General features: G+C 35.8%; 1 protein-coding gene across 2 annotated transcripts; it reads right to left on the bottom strand.

The window, feature by feature from the left end:
* Positions 1–691: 691 nt before the first annotated feature.
* On the bottom strand, positions 692–24,877 carry LOC113109663 (protein FAM163B-like). Of its 2 annotated transcripts, none has more exons than XM_026273371.1 (3): positions 24,125–24,877; positions 4,731–4,846; positions 692–2,393 (listed from the first exon to the last, which is right to left on the bottom strand). In XM_026273371.1, exons 2-3 carry the CDS (start codon positions 4,821–4,823, stop codon positions 1,941–1,943), a joined length of 546 nt encoding a protein of 181 aa, XP_026129156.1. In that variant the 5' UTR covers positions 4,824–4,846; positions 24,125–24,877; the 3' UTR covers positions 692–1,940. The 2 variants fall into 2 exon arrangements, with proteins under 2 accessions (XP_026129156.1, XP_026129157.1); XM_026273372.1 differs by having other exon boundaries at positions 24,129–24,877.

Genomic DNA, 24,877 nt, shown 5'->3' with positions numbered 1-24,877 from the left:
AGATTTGCAATAGATCAACTCAGTGTAGCATAAAATGTAAAAAAAAAAGTAAAAAAAATCTAACAAAAGACCTAGAAATGTTACAAAAGACCTATATTTTCGATTGCTCAGCTCTCTAAAATGTGACTTATCGCATGATATATGCAATTTGTCAAAGAAAAACCTTTGAGGCAAGAGTTGAGGAAAGGTCAACCTCCTAACAAAAATGTAATGGAAAATGTTTACATTCAAATTCACAATTAATCTGATTCTATTCATATAATGCGCTCAATGTTCTGAATGTATCATTAGATACATATTATCTAAAATATTGAACCTGCTCACTTTGATAATGAACAGTACTATATTACAAGTACTTGGTAATAATAAACCAAAATGTTGAATCGAAATGATAAAATAATGCAGGTTTTAAATTTGTATTCAACTTCAACACATGGCAAAAAGTTTTCAACCAATTTATTATCCACATTGTATTCTTAATTGTATTATCAATTACAGGACCATTTCTGCATCACTTTAGAACATGAAACAATATAACTGATCTATGACTGAAACAAAAATACTGTGATAAAGCAGTGATGAAAAAACTATTCAGAAATAATTATAATAATAATAACAATAATAAGAAGAATAATACAGTTGGTATAAACAGGCACTGAACCATGTATGTGCGCAGATAAGAGAGACAGCGTGAGATTTAAATTGGCTCTGATGAGAGAAAGAAGAGCTAGGAGAGAAATCTGAAATCACAACACAATCACATGGTGATCACAGAAGTCAAAGTCATCTGCAGGACTGTAGTGTGTGGCTACACACCCAGCGAGAGAAGAATATCACTGTCAAACAGGCTAGAAACAGAACAAATATTCTTGATAATCATTGTGTCATTATTAAAAAGAAGAAAGTTGGTGCAACGTCCTACTTGTTTTTACATCAACAACACTGGAAATAGGCTAACTGTTGCCTCTGTAAGCATGAACAGCAGAGAGAAAGAGCGAGATAGAAAAACCCTTCTGGCATAAGATGTTCTGTTCATAGTCCAACAAGCAGAGTTTAGAAAGAGCAAATGTAGCCCTTGAAATCAAGAATTCATGGCTGTTATATATCCATCTCACATCAAGGTTTGTAAAATATGATCAGTGGAAATCTTTATGCCATTAATGCAGGGAAACAAAAACCTGTACCTTTTTAGATAGGAGAAATGTGAATAAAGAAGAACAAATTATTTAAACATCCAAAACAGAACAAACAAATTGCAAATTGTGAAAACATCTATTAATATTTAGAATCGCACATAGTAACTCAATAATATTTTAGTAAAAAATAATGCCTCTCATCCCATGATACCTCATAATCAAACACTTACATCATTTTGACCCAACAGTTTTATTGCAGCCCACTTAGGGCTTTTCATAAGTTGTACTATATGTGTTGGTTTGTTAAAACAAAGTCTGTGGTTATATCAGTTATTATTCACCTAAATCTCTTGAGCTACGTGAACAATAGAAAAGTTCCAATTCACACCTTATACTGAAAAATTCAAGATGTCAGCGTTTCCATATATTGGTGTCTTTTGAGAAAAATGTAAGGAAAGCATAAAAACTTTAGCTTTATTTTCTGAATCTTCTTTCCAATTACCGAAAACACAAAACAAGGGATTCAGGAGTGAAGCAGATGCGCATAGGGAGGGAGATGGTCTCTAAATTTGCTCTCAGCCCATTTTTGCCTTTATAGTTTCCAGTTACAAACAAACACACTGGGTCGTCTTCCTAAAAGCTTGGCACTCTGGGAGTTTCCAGAGGACATAGTTGACATTGTTTTTTACGCAGGCAAACACTACAGTATGAAATGCCAAATTATGTCTTTCCATGAGAATTTAGTCGGTTGCCTGCGTTGTTGCAGTTAGCCATTAGCATTTAGCATTGTACAATTTTGGCTGGCTACACGTCAGTGCTAATGCTGCAGCTTCGCGTGAACATCTCCCTCATGGTGACCGAGCGACTGAGGTTTAGTTTGTGGTAGTTGGGTAGTGGCATCGGCAGCTGGGTGGGCAGCGGGCTGGGCAATGGGGCAGGGAGTGGGGTGGGCAGCCCCAAATCCTGTTGATGCACGCTGCGGTAGCTAATACGTTCACCACCATTTCTTAAGCCGTCTGGTTGCTGCAGGTAAAATGGCAGGTCGTAATGCGTACAGGATGGACAGTACGTCTGTGAACGTGTCAGTTTTCGTGTCGGCGGGGGCGTGAAGAGAGCAGGCCCATTGGGAGTGGCTGCCGTTGGGACAGTGGCCGCCAGGATGTTGTGGTTTGAATGCACTGGCGGCATACGAGACGTGACGGCGAAGTCAGGCTCCTCCTCCTCTGACTCCGACTCCTCCTTCTTACAGCAATAGTACTAGAGGGATGTAAAGAGACACTGTGTCAGCTTAGCATTTTAAATATACATAATAACTAAACACACTTTAGTTGAGGACCAGTTCTTACTATTAACTAACTACAACTTTTGACCTAATTTGCTGCCAATTACTAGTTTGTTTAAATGGTAAATTTAGGTATGGGGGTGGATTAAGGGAATCTAAAATATGGTCATGCAGAGTAAGGCATTAACATATGCTTTATAAATACAAATAAACAGCCAATATGCTAGAAGTGTGCATGCTAATAAGCAACTAGTTAATAGTGAGAATTGGTCTTTAAAATGAAGTGTTATCAAGTAACTTGGGGCCAGATGTACTAACAGCTTGCGTCAGTGCAAACCGTCTTTTGGCATTATAAGTTAGTTCACCCAAAAATGAAAATTTGCCTGTTGTTTAGTCACCCTCAAGGCATCCGATTTATATGACTTTTTTCTTTTAAATGCTCATGAAGTGACTCAGAGCAGTTTGGGGTGGTGTTAGTGCAGTGGATAAGACACATGCCTTTGGTGTGAGAAACATGGGTTTGAATCCACTGTGAGACACCAATGTGTCCCTGAGCAAGACACTTAACCCCTAGTTGCTCCAGAGGTGTGCGACCTCCGACATATATAGCAATTGTAAGTTGCTTTGGATAACAGTGTCAGCTAAATGAATAAATGTAAATTTTATGTAAATGTTCTAGAAATTATGTGTATGTGTTCATGTACATATATTGAGACAGCAGAGGTTGAAAACACTTTGATCTTCAGTAGGCCTATGTTTAGTAAATGAAACCGCATGTCTGCATCAATTTCCACATGGGGCGGACTGGGAAAAATTTCAGACCGGGAAATCTCAAACTCATACAAACAAATTAATTCTGCTTTTATTACGTAAAAGTACAGTAACCATGTTTTTTTGTATTACCATTTGTATTTATTTTTAAATAAATTAATTTGTAAATTTGTGGCATGGTTTAACAACAGTAACCTTTGTCTCTGGATTTATAGAATTTTTTTTTTTTAACTTTGCATATGCTTTCATTCAAGTGTACTTTTGATATATTTGTCCAAAATGTGGCATATTCCGTCCGCGTTAGGCAATAGTAATCACATTTTTATGACTGGATTCTACGAACCAGACTATGTTTCTGCATCGCAGAAGTCTCATAATAGTCGGTTCGATTTGGGAAAGAAATCAATTAAATCTGTATGTGGATGTGTGTAAATATTCAAATGTAATCCCCACTGTAATCTTTAAAATTTTCATAAGTAACTGTAATTGAATTACTCATTTTTTCTTAGTAACTGTTACTGATTACAGTTACATTTACTTTGTAATTAAATTACGTAATTAAGTTACATGTAACTAGTAACTCCCCAACACTTTATAAATAAATTGTGGTTCTAATGCTCTTCTATTTGTAAATCCATTAAAAACTCCAATAACAAAAAACTGACAGCATCTAAAATCTAAACATTTTACAAGTTTTTAGAAATAAATTTGGAGTTCATAGAATTATGAATACTTAGATTTATTTTGTTGTATTTATAATATGTGAAATTGAACACCAAGACATTTGTAGCAGTTTCATTCTATTCTGTATGATTTAAAAAAAGAACAGCAAATACGCATTCAACAGATTTTAAAATGTTTTAAAAGTCTTCTGCAAGAAGGCTGCATTTATAAACATTAATACTGTGGAATATTATTACGATTTAAAATACCAGTTTTCTATTGTAAAACATTCTAAAATTTAATTTATTATTATTTTATGATCAAAGATAAATTTTTAGCATCATTACTCCAGTCTTTAGTGTCACATGATCCTTCAGAAATCATTCTTATATTATGGATTGCTCCTCAAGAAACATTTCTGATTATTATCAGTGTCAAAAACAGTTGTGTGTTATGTTGATGAATAGAAGATAAAGATCGAAAGCATTTATTTGAAATAAAACTTTTAAACTACACTTTGACTTCAGTCAATCATTTGTGTCTTTGCTGTATAAAAGTTGAAAAAAAAATTTCATCACGCCATCAATTTTAGTGCAAACCAGTTGTTTCAGTGTCAAATCAAATGTGCAAAAACCAACAAACCATCTGAAATACATGATGTGCCCCGTCTTTTCAATTCTGACGAGACATGTTCGTGTTTGTGACAAGCAGTCACTTCCTTTACAGAAAACATGAGATCTAACAGCAGCTACAGAAAAGGAAAGCATGTCACTACTTCCTAAGGGAAGAGAAGTTACTAAAACACAACATTATAACTGTAAGACAAATATGACAGTTCTCCAACAGAGAGAAAAGCACACAGAAACAAAAGAGCTCACCTGCAGCCTACAGTAACACAGTACAGCGATAATGCACAGTAAGATTACTGTAGCTAGAATTCCTCCTGTGATTACCACTGTCCCGGCTGTCATTCGAAAGGCTCTCCATCAACACCCTAAAAAACAAAAACAGAGAGAACGGCATTAGGTTAACGAGAAATGTCTATATAAAATTGTTTATGATCAAAGGTAACCCGCCATGCGACCACTGACTGAACTGCATTAGCTTCAATCAAATGTGCCAGGGGAATTTTATGGACATTTCGGCATGATAAATGCTTCCCAGCACCTATGATTTGAATGCCAAAATCATCACCTCACAGGGATGAATGTGAATGGGCAGAACAAATTTTAGGAAAAGAGAGACTTAACATATTCTAGGAGGGATAACGAAGGTCAAAAGAAGAGGAAATGATAGAGACATAACCTTGGACCAAGATGACTGATAAAAAGGTCAATAAACAAAGATGTGGATGATAAAAAAAAAAACATTTTAACAAATGAATTTAGTCATCATTTGGCACACTGTGATTACATTATGTTGTTGTATTTACAATAAATGGAATTAAATGTTTAATCAAGACACAAGCAAAAACATTGTTTTTCATGTACTAGGATTTATAGATTTTTGTCTGTTTTGCAGAACACAAAAAACTTTTGCACAACACGTGTTCTTTCAGACAACCCTACAAAATGTAATATTTCAAATACATTTATTAAATAGTAAGCATATTTCAAATCTATTAACATATATTTCCAACATAACATTCGAGAGTTGCTGATATCAAAATTATTGGGAGTACTACTTTCGTACAATGCACATAAACCTAAAATGTCACTATTAATGAGGATTGTATTTCTGTATAATATCAGTATCAGTCTTTGTACCTGAAGTAAACTTGCAATAGTTCCAATTTAGCACAATCAAATATACCTTAGTGTATCTTGAGTTCAGCATTACTTCCACACAATTAAAGTGCATTAAGCACAAAATTTGTTGTTTCAAATTAGCAGACTTAACAGTTTAGTATACCAAAAGTACAATTGCAGGGTATTTTTTATTAATATTATAAATATTATTAATATTACATAAATATGCAGATGTATTTGTACTATACTTAACATAAAATAGATGTATTTCTAATGCATTTTAGTACCTTTATTTTTTTACTATAGGGAAATGTAAATGTATATATTTGCATCTGTAGATTTCAATTACAACACATATCTTTACTCACAATCTAACAATTGAAGTCTATTGCTATTAAAGTCTAACAATCTTCACTTCAGTAGCACTTATATACAGGAAACTTTATAGTTGCACTCATATATCTATATTCTGAACATTTTTACAGAGAGGTTTGTTCTTATATCATTCACCTGGTATTGCAAAAGACGTTTGCTGCTATTGAGGTGGGATACAGGTAAGGTTAGGGACAGGTTTGGTGGTAAGGGATGGGTCAACAGTGTAAATATGTAATAACATTCAGGTATTTGTTTGTGCACAGTAAGTGCACTACATTACATGATTAATTTAAATAGTAGTTAAATGCTATCCCTAATATAAAGTGGGACTGTGTTTTTTTCTTTCTGGCTGTTGATATCCAAAATTCCTTAGATAAAGCATACTTTGCATATATAAAAATGACATTTAAGAAAACTTGTATTACAAAACAGCTGTCTTAATGTACTGTAACTATTCTGGGGAAATATGGTTTAATCTATTAGTTACAATTTCTACCATATTCACCTGGATCTTGACTTAATGGCAAAACATTTACTCAATTTTACATTGCAATGTTTTTAATGTACCCACAGTTTGATTTCTAAAGAGAAATCAGACTCACTATTACAGCAAACACACACACAAATCAGTTTGCACATTCTAACGTAGGGTGAGAAAATCCTTCAGAAGAAACTCTTATTTAACATCTTGTTAAAAGAAATAGTGATGCAAGAGCAGCATTGTGATCACAACGACACCCATGCTACTGCAGATTCAGTCTGTAATATCTGACTGTTGACTTACTGCCTAATATATCCAACCCCTTGAGAGCTGCTTTTGTAACAATGCAATCAATACTATTCACTTTACGTGTTAGTGGTTTTAATGTTCTGGCTAATCAGTGTATGGGAAACTAGCTCTACTTGACCTCACGTCAACCACCCAGTTTGTTTAGACATGAAAGAGAATGAAAGGCAGCCTTTAGGAGAGATTGCTCAATGAATGACTGGAAACGGGCAAGGTTAGATGAGTATTAATAGGTTATGCCCTTTTAGTGGAGCTAGCCAAGGTCAGCTGACCCAAAAGCCTTAGTCAAATGTCACAGTAAGAAATGATGCTTACTTCATTTACATGTTAAGAGAGCTGTGGAAATGACTAGACACGATTGGCTTACTGACTATAATTAAATGTAAATGTTATCGTTGCATTAAATGAAACAACATTGGCTGCTTTGTAGTTGTAAGCATGACTGAATTGGAAGAGTATATGTTAAAATTAAGTGGTTTTTTTATTACTTACTATTTTATTTATATTTGAGTAAAGCAAAAAAAAAACTATTCGAGTGCTTTACACACTATTTAGATATTATTTAGTATTTTATATTAGTTTTTATATTCTATATTAGCATTACAGAGTTTTAATAGTTTTAACACCTTTTTGAAATACTATTTCAGTTTTTCTGTTAAAATTTTATATTTTACTCAATGTGTTACTTGCAGTTTCTGCAATTTTTGGTTTCTACACAATTTATTTTGTGTTTAATCACTGAATGAATCAACAAACAACAATGGTAACCACAAAAACGTAATATTTAAAAACGTAAAAATATTTTAAATGTCCCAAGTAACAGAACATTAAACATTAATAGGTTTTATTCACTTAAAAAAATCAAGAGAACAAAAACATATTAAGTCAAATTTTTACACACACACACACACACACAAAAAAATAAAATAAAAAATTAAGTAAAAAAAGTATGTCGGCCTTATTAAATAACTTGAAAATGAAATAAAATAAAACAATCTAAGCGCAATTACTGTCACAGTTGTGATGTACGGAAGGTGCACGCAGAAGAACAATAATGTAAACAGTCTTTAATTATCCACACAGACAGGGTAGCCACGAAAGGCAGGCAGGAATCACAAGTACATACAAAACGGTAAGTTTAACACTGGACGAGGGAACACGGGAACAGACTAGAACTAAATACATTTGCAAAATGCAAATGAGGTTTATTAATGAAACACACCTAAACCAAATGATACAAACAGACAGAGACAGAAACTAGGTCAATAAGAACACATGGGGAAGGAAAACACTACAAAACAACCAAGGGTTTGACAATGACTTCCAAAAGTAAATTGGAGTAAATTTTACTTAATCTTTTTTTCTGTGCTATAAATCAGACTGAAGGTTTTAAAAATGATGCATAAGAAAACTCCTCTAACATTTGTAAGGTATAACGCTTAAATAAGACTATCTGTAATAGCGTGCGATTCAGGTGTGAAGTGACAGAAGTAAAGTAATCTTGTGTAGGGGCAATAAACTGTAATGAGCTTCATCTATCTTCTTTCCTCCACTGGGTGCTCTTTAGACATGGACCTCCATCAAGCTCCAATTTTAATTTAGCTTTACTACCATTAAGAAAAGAACAGATTGGAAACATTATGTCCTGAATACTGAGAGGAGGAAATAAAACATTGGTTCGTGTACTCTTCTCTAATAATAGAGTCCTGTCGGAATGAGAAACACACACACACCGGTCCATTTCCTCTTCAACTACCTTGATTTAAAGAATATCTGACTGTCTGAGGGATTCTAGTCTTTCTGTGTTTTATTTTGACAGGCATCTGTCTCAGCCAATCAGCTGAGCTGTCCTCGAGTAGTTTGTACCTGCTCCCAAAAATCAAATTAGGCCTTTGTAATCTGATTCGTCTAGCGGCCGAATGCAATCAATCGATCTGGGCTGGAAATGAAACAGGGCTGTTGGTTTTCATTTGATTGTGAAAAAGGCAGCTAGAAGAGAACATCAATAATACGTCAGAGCTCATTGTTGATATTAGGCTGAGGAGAAGCTAGAAATCAGTCTGTTAACCCCTGGGTCAATGACATGACATTTTCTTTTTTTTTGCCCATATACAAAATCATTACATTAAAAATAGAGTGCACACATGCAATGACTTGCATAAACGTTCTTCGTTTCTGAATTAAAATTTATGTGGATATTTTATGGGGCATAAAGTAAATATTTCAAAGAATGTAACTGTCCTGACATCAAAATAAAGAATATATTCACATAAAAAAATGCATTTCTTAAAAAAAAAAAAACCTGACTGCCATGTTCATGACCTTTAACCTAAAAATATTAGTAATACTGGGACCCAGTAATTCAAAATTAAAATTGAATAGTTATAGTTATACAAACGTGTAACGTACCCAAAACCCAGTATTTACGCAAATCGCTCATGTGCACACATAGCTGTAATTTAATGAAGTCAAACATCCATTAGCGTGCTGCAGTCTACCTCACAAACCTCCCATGGGGATCACTAAATTAGATCACAGTATGAAGAATATCTTGCCATATCACAACATATTCATCACATGTAGCTTTAATTACAGGATGTGTGCAAGCACACGTTCAGAACACAGAAACACACAGTAACCACAGACAAGTCCCTCTGCCACTGCAGCATGTCCTTGTAACACAGTGGTCATAGTTCAAGCAAGCTTAACTCAAAATATAATTTTGATATTTTTAATAAAAGAGAGAGAAGCAGGCCAAAAATATTGATGGCAGCTGTAGCTTTTTAGAAAATTATGACATGGAGAAGAAGAAGTGTGCAAGTAAACATGCAGGTTTAATCATATTTAATGTCCTGTAAACACTTCCGCTCTGATATGATGAGATGCATTAATCTCACCGAAGACTTTGCAAAACAAATCGGTCAAAAAAATGAAATATGACTGCAAAATCAATGACACAATTCAGAGTGTGACAAATCATATGCTTAAAAATGTATTGCATTTTTGTGTGGCTTATTTTTGCTGATAATTACAGAAAATTTCTTGAACATATCACAAACACACACCTGTCTGTCCCATGTGTAATGTTTTGTTGGTTATTCATGGCTTTTTCCTGCAGTCTGTGTCAAAAAGCAAGATCTATGTTTAAAAAGTCAGATTTAAATTTGGGAATATACATTTTTTTAAATAATATATTATTGAAACATAAGCTTATGAAAATAACACATATTGAAGGAAGTCTATGTGGAAAAAAAAGTATTTATCAAAATATTACTAGATTTGAGAGCCTGTTTCCACTTCATTAAAAAAAAAAGGTTTAAAATGCAACTCCATCTTTACAGGTTTAAATTACAAATATATTTAAATACATTAAATGCAAATTACATTAAAGTATTTTTTATTTTATTTAAATTTTAATGCATGCATTAAACTTTAAACCTATTTCAAAGACAAAAGACATATGGAAATATATAGTCCTATTTAAATGGATCAAAAAGAGGCACACTTAAGTTGAAATAATTGCATTTAATATAAATTTAAATGATTATCCATTTTAATTTAAGTGCAAATTGCATGCAGTTAGTCTCTGAAAACATGGCATTCAGTTCAGTCTTGATTATATTCTTTTAAAGTACACTATTTTAAAAGTATGCTGTAAGTGTACTGCTTTTACAAGGCTGCCTTTTTATTTTATTTATTTTCTTATAATTACCTTTTAATTTTATGATTTGGAGGTGGAAACCAGCTTCTGTGATAGTTATTCCAAAATATTTTTTTTGGTTTCAGCTTATTAGGTGCAAAACATTTGGTTTCTGCTAGTAATTTTCATTTTAATGCAATATTTACAAAATTTGGCACCATTCATCAGGGATGAAAATTAACTATTTTGTCCACCGGGCACTGTGGATGTTGGATTTCAAAATCTACCAGCCACTCAATGATTTTACCAGCCACTTTCTTGTTTTTAACCGACAATGTGTAACTGCATGTGAAAATTAATACTACAAGATCTACAATACTTAAGCAGTTTATTTAATTTCAAGTCTCAATGAAATACTGACATTTTCTCTTTCAGTGAAGCTCAAAAATGCTGCCTATGCAGCTTACTAGGTTTTGATATAGCCATCTCTTGCTGAAGCAACTCATTCTCTCAACTCTGTAGCCCAACCGGATGACACACTACACTGAACTTTTTTTAATGCACAGAAAAATATTTGTCACAGGTGTGCACATGTGAATATATCTGCATTTTACAATAACTTCAAACATGTCCAGACATATTTATATTGCATCACTGTTTCATGTAAGACAGACTCTTTCATTTCAACTCTAGTGTTACATAATGTGAAGATGGTTTTGTACTGATGCCAGATCATTTCCTTGTTATGAATAATTATATCTCTTGGTTTGCATCCAAAAAAAAAAAAAAAATCAAAAGAAATTAAGTCCCATTTTTTTTGATTATAGATTACTGAAAAATAGACATTTTTTACATGATTGTGTTGCATAAAAACCTGTTTGAGGTAGAATTTCCACCAGATATATATAAAAGTACACCATACTTGTATGACACAACATTAAAGGCATATTTTGACATTCAATATTTGCCAAATCTTTAATTTTCTCACTGTATCAATTTTTTTTTCAAAAAGGTGAATTTACATTTTAAGTACACTTCAGCTTACTTTTAAAAAGAGCACTTTTTACAAGAATAATATACTTTAATATAATATTATCAGGGGTGCACATATTTAAGTGGTCCGCACGTCCACATGCTCCGAAAAACAAAATATGCGTTATATAAATATGTTCTGACAGCTCTTTTGCGTACCGACATGGTTGACAGCTGTTAATACACAATTACCATTTTAGATCACAGACTGTACTATATACGTTTTATTTTCAACCTGAAAGCATAAATCTAGACTATGTCATGCCGTTTTCAAAGCACATTGCAAAACTATGAAATTAATCCACTGACGCTCTTTTAATCAGCAGCAGTGAGTGACATGGTCTCATTTGGAGGGAGTGAGTGTGACCCCATGGACGACAGCATTTCGATAAGAGGCTTCAGATGCGGAAGAGCTGTCGGGGACGTATGTCGACCCCACCCCCTTGCCAAAGGCTGCCCACCCATCCAAGCCGTGTTGGACTACTTCATTCGCCGGATGAACCTACTCGTCTGCTGGACAGGCGACTTCGGTGCTCCATTCCATGGCAGTCTTCCAGGCCAAACTCAAGTCCGGCCCAGACCCCGCGGCTTTCAAAGAGCTGCGGAGAGCGACCGACCTGGCCCTGGGAATGGTCTGCAGAAGGAAGGTGGTCCTCACAGCCACCTCCAACATGGGTTGTGGAGCGCTGTGTGATGGCAAACCAACTTTTGGCCACTGATCGAAAGGGGAATGCCGGCCTCACATCAACTGCCTAGAAATGATGGCAGTATATTTGGGCCTTCGAACCTTTCTGCCGGACCTGAAAGGTCACCACGTCCAGGTCCGTTCGGACAGCATGACAGTGGTGTTCTATAGAAATTGCCAGGGCAGTCTCTCATCGAAGTGCCTCTTCACACTTATGGAGCGCCTCTTGGTATGGGCTCAACTCAACTTGCGCTTGCTGAGAGCAGCACATATAATTTAATTTAATTCCTTACATTTATATAGAGCTTTTCTAGGCACTCAAAGCGCTTTACACAGACAGGGGGTATCTCCTCATCCACCACCAGTGTGCAGCATCCACCTGGATGATCCAATGGCAGCCATAGTGCGCCAGAACGCCCACCACACACCAGCTTACTGGTGGAGAGGAAACAGAGTAATGAAGCCAATCAGCGGATATGGGGATTGTTGGGAGGCCATGATGGTCAGAGGCCAATGGGTGAATTTAGCCAGGATGCCGAGGTCACACCTCTACTCTTTTCGAAAGACATCCTGGGATTTTTAATGACCACAGAGAGTCAGGACCTTGGTTTAATATCTCATCCGAAGGACGGTTGAACCTATGAGCACACATGCTCATACCGCAGCAACATCTCCTCAGAGGAGTGGACAATCCACCCCCAAACGGTTCAGAAAATCTGGGAGATCTTCGGCAGGGCAGAGGTCGACCTCCTCACCTCAGAAAAAAAAAACTTTTCAAAGGACAGGGACGTGTTGGCCCAAGATTGGCCCAACTTCCCCCTTTACAATTTTTCCCCAGATCGCTCTGATCCCAATGGTAATCAAGTGAGTCAGGGAATAGAAATGCAAGGTGCTACTGGTGGTCCCGGAGGAACCAGCACTGGTTTACAGAGCTGTGACAGTGTTGAAGAGATCTGAAGAGCCCTCCATTTGAGCTACTACAATCCATTGACCTTCATTCTCTGATGCTTCAGACTGTTCTGTTGCTATCATTAGCATTGGTAGAGCGTATGGGAGATTTGCAGGTGCTATCACTGAGCGCCACCTGCCTCGAATTTGGGCCCAGTGACTCCAAGGTCATCCTGAAATCAAGGCATGGCTATGTACCTCTAGACTCTGTTTAGAGCACAGGTAATAACTAGGGCTGGGTATCGATTCAGATGTCCCGATTCGATTCAATTTCTATTCACAAGCTCTCGATTCTGCCTTCAATGCCTTATGGGAGTAAGAGCCCATTCCACTAGAGGTGTGGCCTCTTCCTGGGCTTAGTCTAGTGGTGTTTCCATTGCAGAAATTTGTGCAGTACCTCTAACTGTGCCTTCCTGTCCACATTAAACAGATTGTACATTCTGGATGTCAGAACCTTTCAGGCGTGGGGCCTTTCTGCATACAAGTTTGGAGTTTGCTTCATTCAATTACACTCTAGGCCCCTTAGTGAGTTCCAAAGTTGTACTGATTTATTCTGGAATGATTATACAAGGCCGAAGGCGAGTTCTCTCTGTGTTTGGCCCTATAGCCTCTTGCGGGATTTCCTTGCAGAATACTTGGTTCTTCAGGGCCCCATTGGGAGCTTAAGGCAAGTTCAAGTATTAGTCGTTCCTCTAGCATAGCATGGCGGGATTTAACTGGTTCCCCATAGCGTCTTTAATAAGATGCAGTAAGAGTGAAGTATCGACAGGGAATGTCCTCGGTTACTAACCTAACCTTAGTTCCCTGAGATAGTACTGCATACTTTGTCATGCTATTTAGCAGCATGACTCAGTCGTCACTTCAGCCGAAGTAACCTGAGAATCCTATGGCGATGTGCCGCTTAAATATGGCCATTTATATTAATTTATATGGGCATTTATATTCGCTGCATGAACCAATGGCAAATAGTCAATAGTTACAGTGCGTTACTAAAAAAGGCTTCAGTCATCAGAGAAAAAGGAGTTTTATCAATAGCCTCTTTAACAAGATGCAATACTCGTTCCGTATCTCCAAGTAAGTTAACTACATTAACATGAAACTACTTATTACACTAAACACTTAACTACACAAAAATGGGAAAATTTGTATTTGTTAACATTAATTAAAGCACTGTCAACTTATATGAATATGACATTTTTTATTAAGTATTTTATAGATTAGATTTGATTGATTTAGATATTAAGTGCACTAAAAATGTGTGTTATATGCAATTAAGCACACTTTGTTTTCACAAGGGTTTTGCTTTAGTATTTCCCTTGCTTTTTATCCCACTTTACTGCTAGCAACTTCATTAAATCCTTCTTCTGTGACACTGTTTTTGGTACTTTCAGGTGGGGGTCAAAGGTGCAATGTGTGAAGTGTCTGAAAGGAACTTAACTCCTGACACAGAAGTTTGCACATTTCTCTGTGGTGTGCCATGGGAAATAATGAGAAAGCATTTTCCTCTGAAGCATGGCAGAGGAAAAATCATGTGACAGCATGATAAAACAACCTGACAGGGGACATGAATCTGGAAACATAAACCTGCAACAAAGGTCGCTCATTTCTGCAAACAAGATAAGACTGTGACTCCTTCCATTGTGACTCAACGTGGCATCAAGTGCACTTCCAGAAGAATACATCTGGACTGCATGCACAAAGAGCTTTGAATATGGATGTGCCACCCTGATGACAAAACCACCTTAGACCTGCATAAATTTCCATGCTGTCTCAGGCTGGTTTATGCTAGTTAGTGCCTGTCTCAAGCTGTGAAACAGTGAAACTGTAGCTGGTGAAGTTAGTCAAGTAAAATGATGGGTCTGATGAAGTTGGTTGATAGTCTTGAAAGTTAAGAGATGTGATGTGACACTATAACCAGAATCCAAAATAAAAACAATTCCTAGGCCAATTATGTAATAAAACCACAAAACTGAGTAATGCAGGCAGACGATCACTTGATTCTACTTCAGATGTCCATTTACATACTGTTTAAATGAGAAATTGCTGCTTATTTGAGAACCACCATATCATATGACTTCATTATAACCTTGTGTCAAAGGTTTTCTAAAAATCTTGTTGCTGTATGTGACCTATAGCTTACTGTATATTATTAGGATGTATAATATTTTAAATTTTCTGTTGCTGTTAACTTTTGTTATGTTGCATCCAATTTGTTATCTTTCTAACTCCTATAACTGTGAATTGAATTATATATGTTAACATAAATTTTGTGTATTTTATCATTATGCGTGTTATCATGTTGTTAGAGCATGTATGTAAGCAGCACAGATGTTAAAATACACTATATTAGCAGAATGTATGTTAGCATGTTGTTACAGTATATGTTAGCACACAGTGTGTATGTTGTTACAGTATGATTAGATTAGCAATATGCATGCTAGCATGGTGTTAAAGTATGTTAGCAGCACATATGTTAAAATACAGTATACTAACAGAATATATGTTAGAATGTTGTTACAGTATTTTTAGGTTAGCACTTTTAGGTTAGGTTGCACTTGTTAGCAGTACGTAATCATGCTGTTACAGTATATGTTAGCAGTTTTTTTGTTACATTTGGTTCAGTGTGTGTTACATATTGTTACAGTATGTGTTAGCAGTGTGTATTTTATCATGTTTTCACAGTATGTGTGTGTTAGCATTATGTTGTTATTGCATATGTTACCAGAGTTCATGTTATCATATTGTTACAGTATGTGTATGTTAGCTTCGTTTCTACAGTATATGTTAGCAGTGTGTATGTTATCATACTGTTACTGTATTAGCAGTGTGTATATGATGTTACAGTATGTTTATGTTGTGTTGGTAAAGTAATTGTATCTTAGCAATATGTATGTTAGCATGTTATATTATGGAATGTAACAGTGTAACAGTATGTGTAACAGTAACATTGTTACAGTAAGTATGTAAGCAGTGTGTACGCTATCATGTTACAGTATGTGTATGGTAGCATTATGCTGTTACATTATATACTGTATTAGCATTGTGTATATTATGTTGTTACAGTATGCGTATGTTAGCAGTATGTATGTTAGCATGTTATTAGGTTAGTGTTATGTTATCATGTTATGTGTTAAAAGTATGTTAACATGTTATATATTAGCAGTATGTACATTATCATATTTATGTGTTTTTTAGCATTATGTATTAGAGAGAATAAGTACACCTTGAAATGAACTTACGTAATTTATACAATACTGTTTAAAAAAAAAAAAAAATCATACTTCAAAATCCTTTGCCCATTAAACACAGGTAACATTTGAAGATAACCTGAACTATCTGAAACAAAAAAGACCTGAAATAGCAACCACAGACAAACATTTTGCACGAAAAACAACAATAAAGAGCAATGTATCTATTAAATATGTTTTGTGATTTTTGCAATGTTTTCTGGACATAATTATTAATTAAACTGTCTGAAAACTTAACAGACACTACATACACTAGAACACACAACAAAGGGTTTGCTAACAGATTACATTTTTGATATGTTATGTCAGACTTAACAGGGAGTAAATAACCAAGAGGCATAAGCTTCTTTAAAGTGTGCAGTGAGTGCAATACAACTCTCTAAGTGAGACTATAGTGTAACCTAGTTAAAAGTATCACACACCCTGCAGTCAAAACTACATTTCTTTAATTTCAAAGAGATAAAAGGATGAAGAAATGTATAGGGTGATTTAATCCATGTTCAGACAAGCACAACACACTTGGCCTGAAAAGAAAAAAAAAAGATATAGAGCCTGAAGGACAATTTTATATAGGGCAAAAGAAATAAATAGCATATAATGATTTAAAAATAATAAGTCGTCTCATGTTACAGTGTTAATAGAGTCTTGAAACCATCATAAATCAACAAACAAACATAAAAAAGCAGAATGCGGACAGTAAACAAATACACTATGAAGGTTACCAGGGATATCAATATCACTTCCCTTTGAGGGACGTTTGGTTTAGGACTAAATGTGGCAGATCATTTGTTTATACCACATTAATTCCATGACTAAGTCTTCATACATGACCCTAGAGAAATAAAAAAAGCCTATTCTTATTATCAAGTCACACATCAAACCCAGTAAAAGCACTTCAAGATATGAAACATGGCAGTGCCATATGCACCCTGCATAATCTTTCTATTTGTGGTTCGTGACAAATAAAGCGTTACACTTGGTAACCCCAAGGCTACTGCACAGGCCTGTTTGAGTGATCCATAGTGTGTGTGTGTGTGTGTGTGTTGAGGGATGAAGCATGCAGGTATGCCATTTGATAAATTATTCCCACACCAATGAAGGATATGAACACATGCTACTTCCTCATGAGTTTATAGAGGACTGACGTTAAACCCACACTGATCCAAATATATAACGGCAGGGAAATGTATTCCCTTACCAAGGTACACAAACACTGCTTTTTCCTAATGTGCAGAATATCTCCGGTATCACAAACACATAAGTAAACTGATTGCAGCGGACAGCTTGGATTTGAATTGCATTGAATATGCAGAAATGCATACCTCAGATAAACAAACCCAAAGCAGACATGCTCGAATGCCAGTCTGGACTGATTTAATGCTTCATATGGGCCTGCTGGTTCGCTCAAGCAGTCTGATACATTAGGATGATCTTTCATGATGCAAAGTTTGCAAAGGGAGAGTGTTAAATGTAAACAGGACATGCCAGAGGGCAAAGAGCTGATTTTTTTCTCCATTGCCTGTCCATAGAGATGTTTGAGATTGCATTTCATGAAGTAAAATCCATTTTAATATATATCTATATTTTTTTCAATTTGTAATTTCTTATTTTTTATTACAATGTAATTGATTAGTTAATTAGATAATTAATTCATTATTATTGTTTATACTTTAATGCTATAGTACATACTACTGTATTGCATGCAACGTGGTACTCTTGTGAACGTGTGTCCACTCACAGGGAAGAGAAGAAATTGTTGAATTACAGTTGAACCACTGATGTAACACAGAGTATTTTAATGATGTCTTTACTACCTTTATAGGTTTTGAAAGTGTCAGTTGTGTTGCTGTCTATACAGGGCCAGAAAGCTCTTTGATTTCATCAACAATATCTTAATTTGGTTTCCGAAAAATGAAAGAAGTGTTTGCTATTTTTGATCAAAATAATATTAGTAACCAAAGTTGCATTATTTCTCCTGCATAATACAGCACAGTATCGACAAGTTTAGATTTGCAACCTGCTGTACATAAAGTCTATTCATAAACTTTAATAGTCATAATTACTATATCAAGGGAATTGAATGGAAATTATGTTTTTTATCTTAATCGTGCAGCTCTAATTCATTGTAGGCATATATAACATCACTTCAGAACAAATAACAGATACACTAGTCTATCTATCCTGGTCATCATGCCCTGTATCATCTAAAGAGATTAAATCCTTCAAGGGCACTCAAAGTGGCATCTTGTCACCGTGGAAACAGCAAACAGTTATGCAGTTATTCACAATCATACAAATGAATGGTTAAAATGGCTCCAGCTGTAAATAGCAGGTGTTCTGCATTGGGGTTCATCCATTTGTGACCCCTGTTCTTAAGCCATAATTGCTGTCTATATCAACAACTTAAGCCTAAAGCTACTTTAATTATATATTGTAAAGTATAATTTCCCTACATAGCATAATAATTATATTTTTTGCTTTAGATTTACTCATGGAACAGTTACTTTCAGTCAGAATGTCACTTCATATTATGCAGGCACTGAGAGTTGCGCTGATTTACATATGACTTTTTATGATTTTTTTTTCTCTCTCTCTAAAACAAAAATCTAAAATTCTGTCATTAATTACTCATGTCGTTCCAAACCTCTAAGACCTTCGATCATCTTCAGAACACAAATGAAGATATTTTGATGCATTCCAATAGCTTTCTGACCTTCCATAGATAGCAAAGGTCCTAACACGATCAAGGCTCAGAAATATAACAAGGAGATATATAATCCATGTGACATCAATGGTCCAACCGTAATATTACAAAGCTACGAGAATACTTTTTTTGCACAAAGAAAACAAAAATAACTTTATTCAACAATTTGTCAACTTATAGCACCATTTTGGAGAGTAGCAGATACGTATGCAGATACGTATCCATTGGCGGATACTAGGGGTGTGACGAGATCTCGTGGTACTGGTCTGGACTGGTCTCACGAGAACGCGACGATATCCTTGCGCTGACCTTTCAGATATATTTGCATTACACTGGCTTCTTCACCAGTGGTGGTGTGTAAGATATTTTATGTACACATCAGGCAAGTAGCCGCATAATAAGCGGGAAAATTGTGTAGTGTAGTCTTTATTCCAGTCATAAAAATGGAATTTACAGTTTAACGTGGAATGTCGCGGAATTTGTCAAATTTTAAATTAATTAATCAAAAGTAGTTCGTTTCATTTAAATCAAATCACGATATGGGCTAGAATCTGTAAAGATTAAGCCACAAAAGTCAATTTAAATATGAATCCTGCATGTTCTGTCTCTGTTAATGAATGGTGCAGATGCACGGTTTCATTTACTACACACACACTGAAGCGCACACAACGAATTTTAATGGAAAACTGAATTTGGAAAAAAATCTAATGGATTTCATGGGGTCCTAACTATCCCTTTAGCCACGACCCCCAGTTTGGGAACCATTACTTCATTATTTTTGTTGTGGGGAAGTCGTGGCCCAATGGTTAGAAGAATCGGACTTGCAATCGAAAGGTTGTGAGTTCGAGTCTCGGGCTGGCAGGAATTGTGGGTGGGGGGAGTGCATGTACAGTTCTCTCTCCACCTTCAATACCACGACTTAGGTGCCCTTGAGCAAGGCACTGAACCCCCAACTGCTCCCCGGGTGCCGCAGCATAAATGACTGCCCACTGCTCCGGGTGTGTGTTCACTGCTCTGTGTGTGTGCACTTCGGATGGGTTAAATGCAGAGCACAAATTCTGAGTATTGGTCACCATACTTGGCTGAATTTCACTTAAACTGGAAATCATTTTACTTTAATGATGTAAACTTAACTGACTGCTTGGTATATTTGTGTTGTTTATTATTTATACTAATTATATTTTTTTGTGCAATTACTTGCCTGTCATTTGTTGTTGCCTGTTACTTGCCTGATTTTGTGGCAAAACATTCTGCAGTGTTTACATGTTGTTTATTACTGCATAAAATGTATTAAAATGGATGTTTAATTTCAAAAAGTACAAGTTGATTTCAAAATGCACATACATTTTTTAGCATTTTGTGTTTTTCAGTTGAATAAAATACTATTTTCCCCTATAGCGGATACACTGTTTATGTTACCGGAACATAAACAATGTATCCGCGTACATATGTTGCATACATTGTTTACATAGGAGATACTCTCCAAAATGAAACTGTAAGGTGATGCAGAGGAGACAAATGTTGAATAACATGGTTATTTTTGTTTTCTTTGCACACAAAAAGTATTCCTGTAACTTCATTAAAAAAAAATTGAACCACTGATGTCACATGGATTATTTTAACAATCTCTTTACTGCGTTTTATGAGCCTTGATCATGTTATGATCATGGCTGTCTATGGGAGGGTCAGAGAGCTCTCAGAATGCATCAAAAATATCTTAATTTGTGTTCTGAAGATGTAAGACTCTGTGTCAGGTTAAAAACAGTCTAAAATATCATACAGATCAAGACGCAATAAATTGTGCAAACTTCAATTAAGTAACTTTCTCTCTCTCTCTCTCTCTCTGTCTTTCACTGTTAAATGGTAGGAGGTGCTATTACACATCTTCTGAAAGAGTACTGAATATCTGGATCAAAATACAGGCAAAGAAGAAGCAGAAACAACCAATAGTGTATGTAAGCAGATGCATGTGTAAAATAAAGTTATTAAAATAATGTCTTTTGAGAAAAACGTAATTTTCTCAGCTTTTTTAAGTGCTGATAAAAAAGAATGCATTATGTCAGAATATATTATTTTTCTTTTGATATATTGCATGTTCATGTATTGTATTCATACAACAAAATATTCTAGGGCCCATAAATATTTTTGTGGAAATTAAAAAAAAGTCAACTTTTACAAAAAACAAAAAACAAAAAAAAAAAACAGAGAAAACAATTAAATTCAATTAATTTTTTTAACATATAATAACATTAACAAACAAAAAAAGTCATTTATAAAATCATATTAAATTTGACAGTCCTCTATATTTCTAAAGGACTTATCCTCAGTTTAACCGGAACAACAGGCGCTACAGCTCTCCCGGGCCTCAGGGGCGACTGACTGTGTCTGCATTAGAGGATCCGGGGTGAGCATATGACTCAGGCATTTTTTTTGTAGCCACTATGTACACAACCTCCAGTCTTCCTCCATCACCACAAAGAGGATAAAAGTGTTTGCAGGACTTACATAAAAACACTCTTTTGTGAGATAACATAGTGTGTGTTTAGAGTTATTCCTGCAGGGCAGCTGAGTACAGCTCCAGCCTCTTTTCCACTTTGCTTCCTGCCCTAATCTTTTTATATCTCTGCCTGTCCAGTTGGCAAGAGGCCACTCCATATCCAGAATCATTCCACAATTATGTGCTTCAAAAGATATTCTGCTCCTGTCTCACATTGAACATCCCTATATGTTCATGGCCCCTTCTTGGAGAAGATCCTCCTGAGAAATCTCCTCCATACCAAACGATGTGAGAAATAATCCATTTTGTTATTGCTTTGGGACTTTTCCAATTCGGCTTAAGTAGGTTTGGGGGGATGTGAGAGCAAGCTTCCATCTTCTAGTAAAAACAGTCTTGTAACATGTTTATTCTGCAAGGCATCGGGCGGTATGTTCTCCCTTGGGGAGGCAGGAGTGTTGTAAGCCCATGCTGGTGTCTGCGGTCGCAGGAAGTGACATGGCCTTGTGGCAGGAGACATATCAACCGGTCTGGGGGAGGGGATGAGGGAGGAGAGCAGGAACAGTGGAGGACATAAACGAAAGAGTAGTCAGGAAATGTGGTGTGAAAGGCAGCCTGGAGGTTCTGGCAGAAAAGAGTTTGAAGAATGATCCTACAAATATCCAAATCATTAAACGTTCCTGCTCATAGGCCTTATGGTCAGAATAAAATCTTGTCTGTCTAAGTGCACTTTTCAGTTGGATGCTTCAAAAACATTGTATGACTTAATATTTACATACTTTTTAAGGTGATGCAATTTCAAAGTCACTGTAACATTCTGTAATTATTCCTAAACCTTGCTGCATGAAGAATACAAATCATTTTAGTCTCTGGGAAGCACGTTTATATTATATTATGAAAAATGTTTTGTCAGGGTAACCTAAAAAAATGTGTTAACATCATTGAAAGGATAAATGAAAAATAAATATTCCGTCATCATTTAATCACCCTTATGTCTTATGTCCTAACCTGTACTGTACGACTTCTTTAATCATATATACATATGTATACACATATATATATACACACACACATTATATATATATATATATATATATATATATATATATATATATATATTGTGTTTCAGAGAAGAATGCCGTATATGTATGCACAAATGTATGTATGTAAGTATAAGTAGTAAATAAATAAATACTATTAAGTTATAAGTTTTTAAAAATGTAAAAAGTTTTCTTAATTGTTGGAATTTTGGAATTTACCAAGAATGGAAGTCAATGGGGTCCAAAGATGTCATTCACACTGTCATACACATTAATAAATACATTTTAAATTTTAAATAAAGTTTTAAATAAAACAAAGATTATTGGAAATTTGTACAAGAAAATTATATTTCAGTCAAGTCTACTTACACCAATTTCACAATATTTGTTTAACAGGTTTATGATTCATGAGGTTTATGAGAAAATATTATTCATATGACATAGCCAACTTGACTGAAATACTGAAATGTATTTTTACATTTCAGATCAGGCTAAAATAACTTTAAAGGTAACAACTCCACGTTCACTGCAACAGCACAGAAAAGCTGTTTTGAAGATGATTTGGTTAAAATAAGCTTATTCCTCCTTTGAAGATGACACTTTGGAATAGACATGCTATGTCTCTATGATTCATTGGAATGGGGACATCTTGCAAATTAATATGTGTGACAGGGAGACAGAGATGTGACGGGGGAGGGTCAAGGATGGAGGAACGGTCATGGCTGGGGGTGGAGAGAATTCTTTAACAATATTATGTTGGAAATGCCCTTCCCCCTTTATGTCCCATCTCGTAAATGTCGTAGGGGAAAAAATCTCTTTGCACCTTTCGAAGGGGTCATGGGAAATCGCACCCACCAATCAGGAGGAGTGTAGATTGCCATATCTGCTTGACTGCACGTGACATGATGGGTTCAGTGGCTTTTAACGTTTGAGTTATCATTAAAAGAGAACAGGATGAGAAAGATTGACTTACTGGTAACATGATCAAAACCATAATGCAAAATCGTGATGTAGTTACAACTCATTGTAGATTGAAAAACTACCAAAGGCTGTTTCTTTGGGTGCATCTAAGTACAAACTGTGGGGAAAATGTGCTTTTCATTGGTTTTTACCTGGAATTCAACCTCATATGTGCCTATAAGTTGTATACTGTAGTGATGATTTGGTTAAAAACATTAACTCAGACATGAATTATACTTCTATAATGACACAGTATTGAAAAACATCTATCTAGGATATACGACATGTGTGTAACATCAACATATTTGAATTAAATCGAGTTCAGCAGGTCAGCTTTCCATAACTTCAGCACCATGGACAGAGAACAAGTTCCTACGAATGCCAATTCAAGCTATATCAAGAAAAACAGGCATCATTTAATTTCATTAAAAGTGTTATAATGAAAATATCAACTGGAGAATGTCCCCGCGAGCGTTATTGACATTAAACGCGAATTAGGATTAATTCCTGTTCACACAAACCAATAGAGAAAAAAACCAGCATATTTCTATAACAAAAACAATTCTGTGGACATATGAACCGAAATAAATCACAGTTGTGTTCAATCTTACCTACACGAAGGTTAGAATTGAACCAGAGCACATCTGCAGAACTGTTAGGGAATCCGCGTGAGCGACTTTCGGCGGTTTTTCCCCCTCGACTTCTGGCGTCCTAAAACCGCGTAAACGTGAAGCGAACGGGTTTGGGAAACAATAAACGCGGCGTATTAACAGTCTTAAGATGAGGCGAATCTAAGTGTTCCTTATTTCATATCCGTTTATGTGGAGTTGTCAACATCCCGAGCGACTTTTCATCGACGGTTCCTTAAACGTGAGGAAAAAGAGAAGCTCAGAGAGCACAATCGTAGTAATTTAGAAGAGAAAAAAACTTGTCGAGGTAAACAAAAGTCCTTTTCGATAGGTAAACCTAATCGAAATCGCCGAAAATAGCGTAAACTAGTTTTACATCGAAGAGTGGTCCGTGATATTAGGTGGCGTATAAAAAGCCGTTGCTTCAAACGTCCTCAACCGGAACACGAAACCTTCGCAGCTCCATGTCACACTGCGCCTCGAGCTTCAGATGCTGTCTCCTCTCTTTGTACGGACGATGAAATCTCAGCTTGTTTGTTCACCGATGCTGATTTGCCGTATGTTTGACGTCGCTCTTTCCCGCCAGATAATTGCTGCTGTTTGTCTCGTGCAGCTGAAGGGTACTGTAAATCTGCCCGCGCGCGCGGAGTGGGATGAGACGGTTTTACAGTTCCGGTCGCTGCGCTGACTGACGATATGCGGCTATCAGGAACTGTGATGCGAGTTCAACGAATC

The sequence above is a fragment of the Carassius auratus genome, chromosome 10, assembly GCF_003368295.1.
Source record: "Carassius auratus strain Wakin chromosome 10, ASM336829v1, whole genome shotgun sequence".
Lineage (NCBI taxonomy): Eukaryota > Metazoa > Chordata > Actinopteri > Cypriniformes > Cyprinidae > Carassius > Carassius auratus.
The sequence above is the reverse complement of the archived record's forward strand: the minus strand, read 5'-3'. Positions and strand labels throughout refer to the sequence as shown.

Excerpts from the sequence above, each read along its gene's own strand:
- LOC113109663 (XM_026273371.1), bottom strand. The coding sequence starts at position 4,823 with ATGACAGCCGGGACAGTGGTAATCACAGGAGGAATTCTAGCTACAGTA. Across the intron at positions 2,394-4,730 it reads TGTGTTACTGTAGGCTGCAG|TACTATTGCTGTAAGAAGGA; the intron begins GTGAGCTCTTTT and ends ACATCCCTCTAG.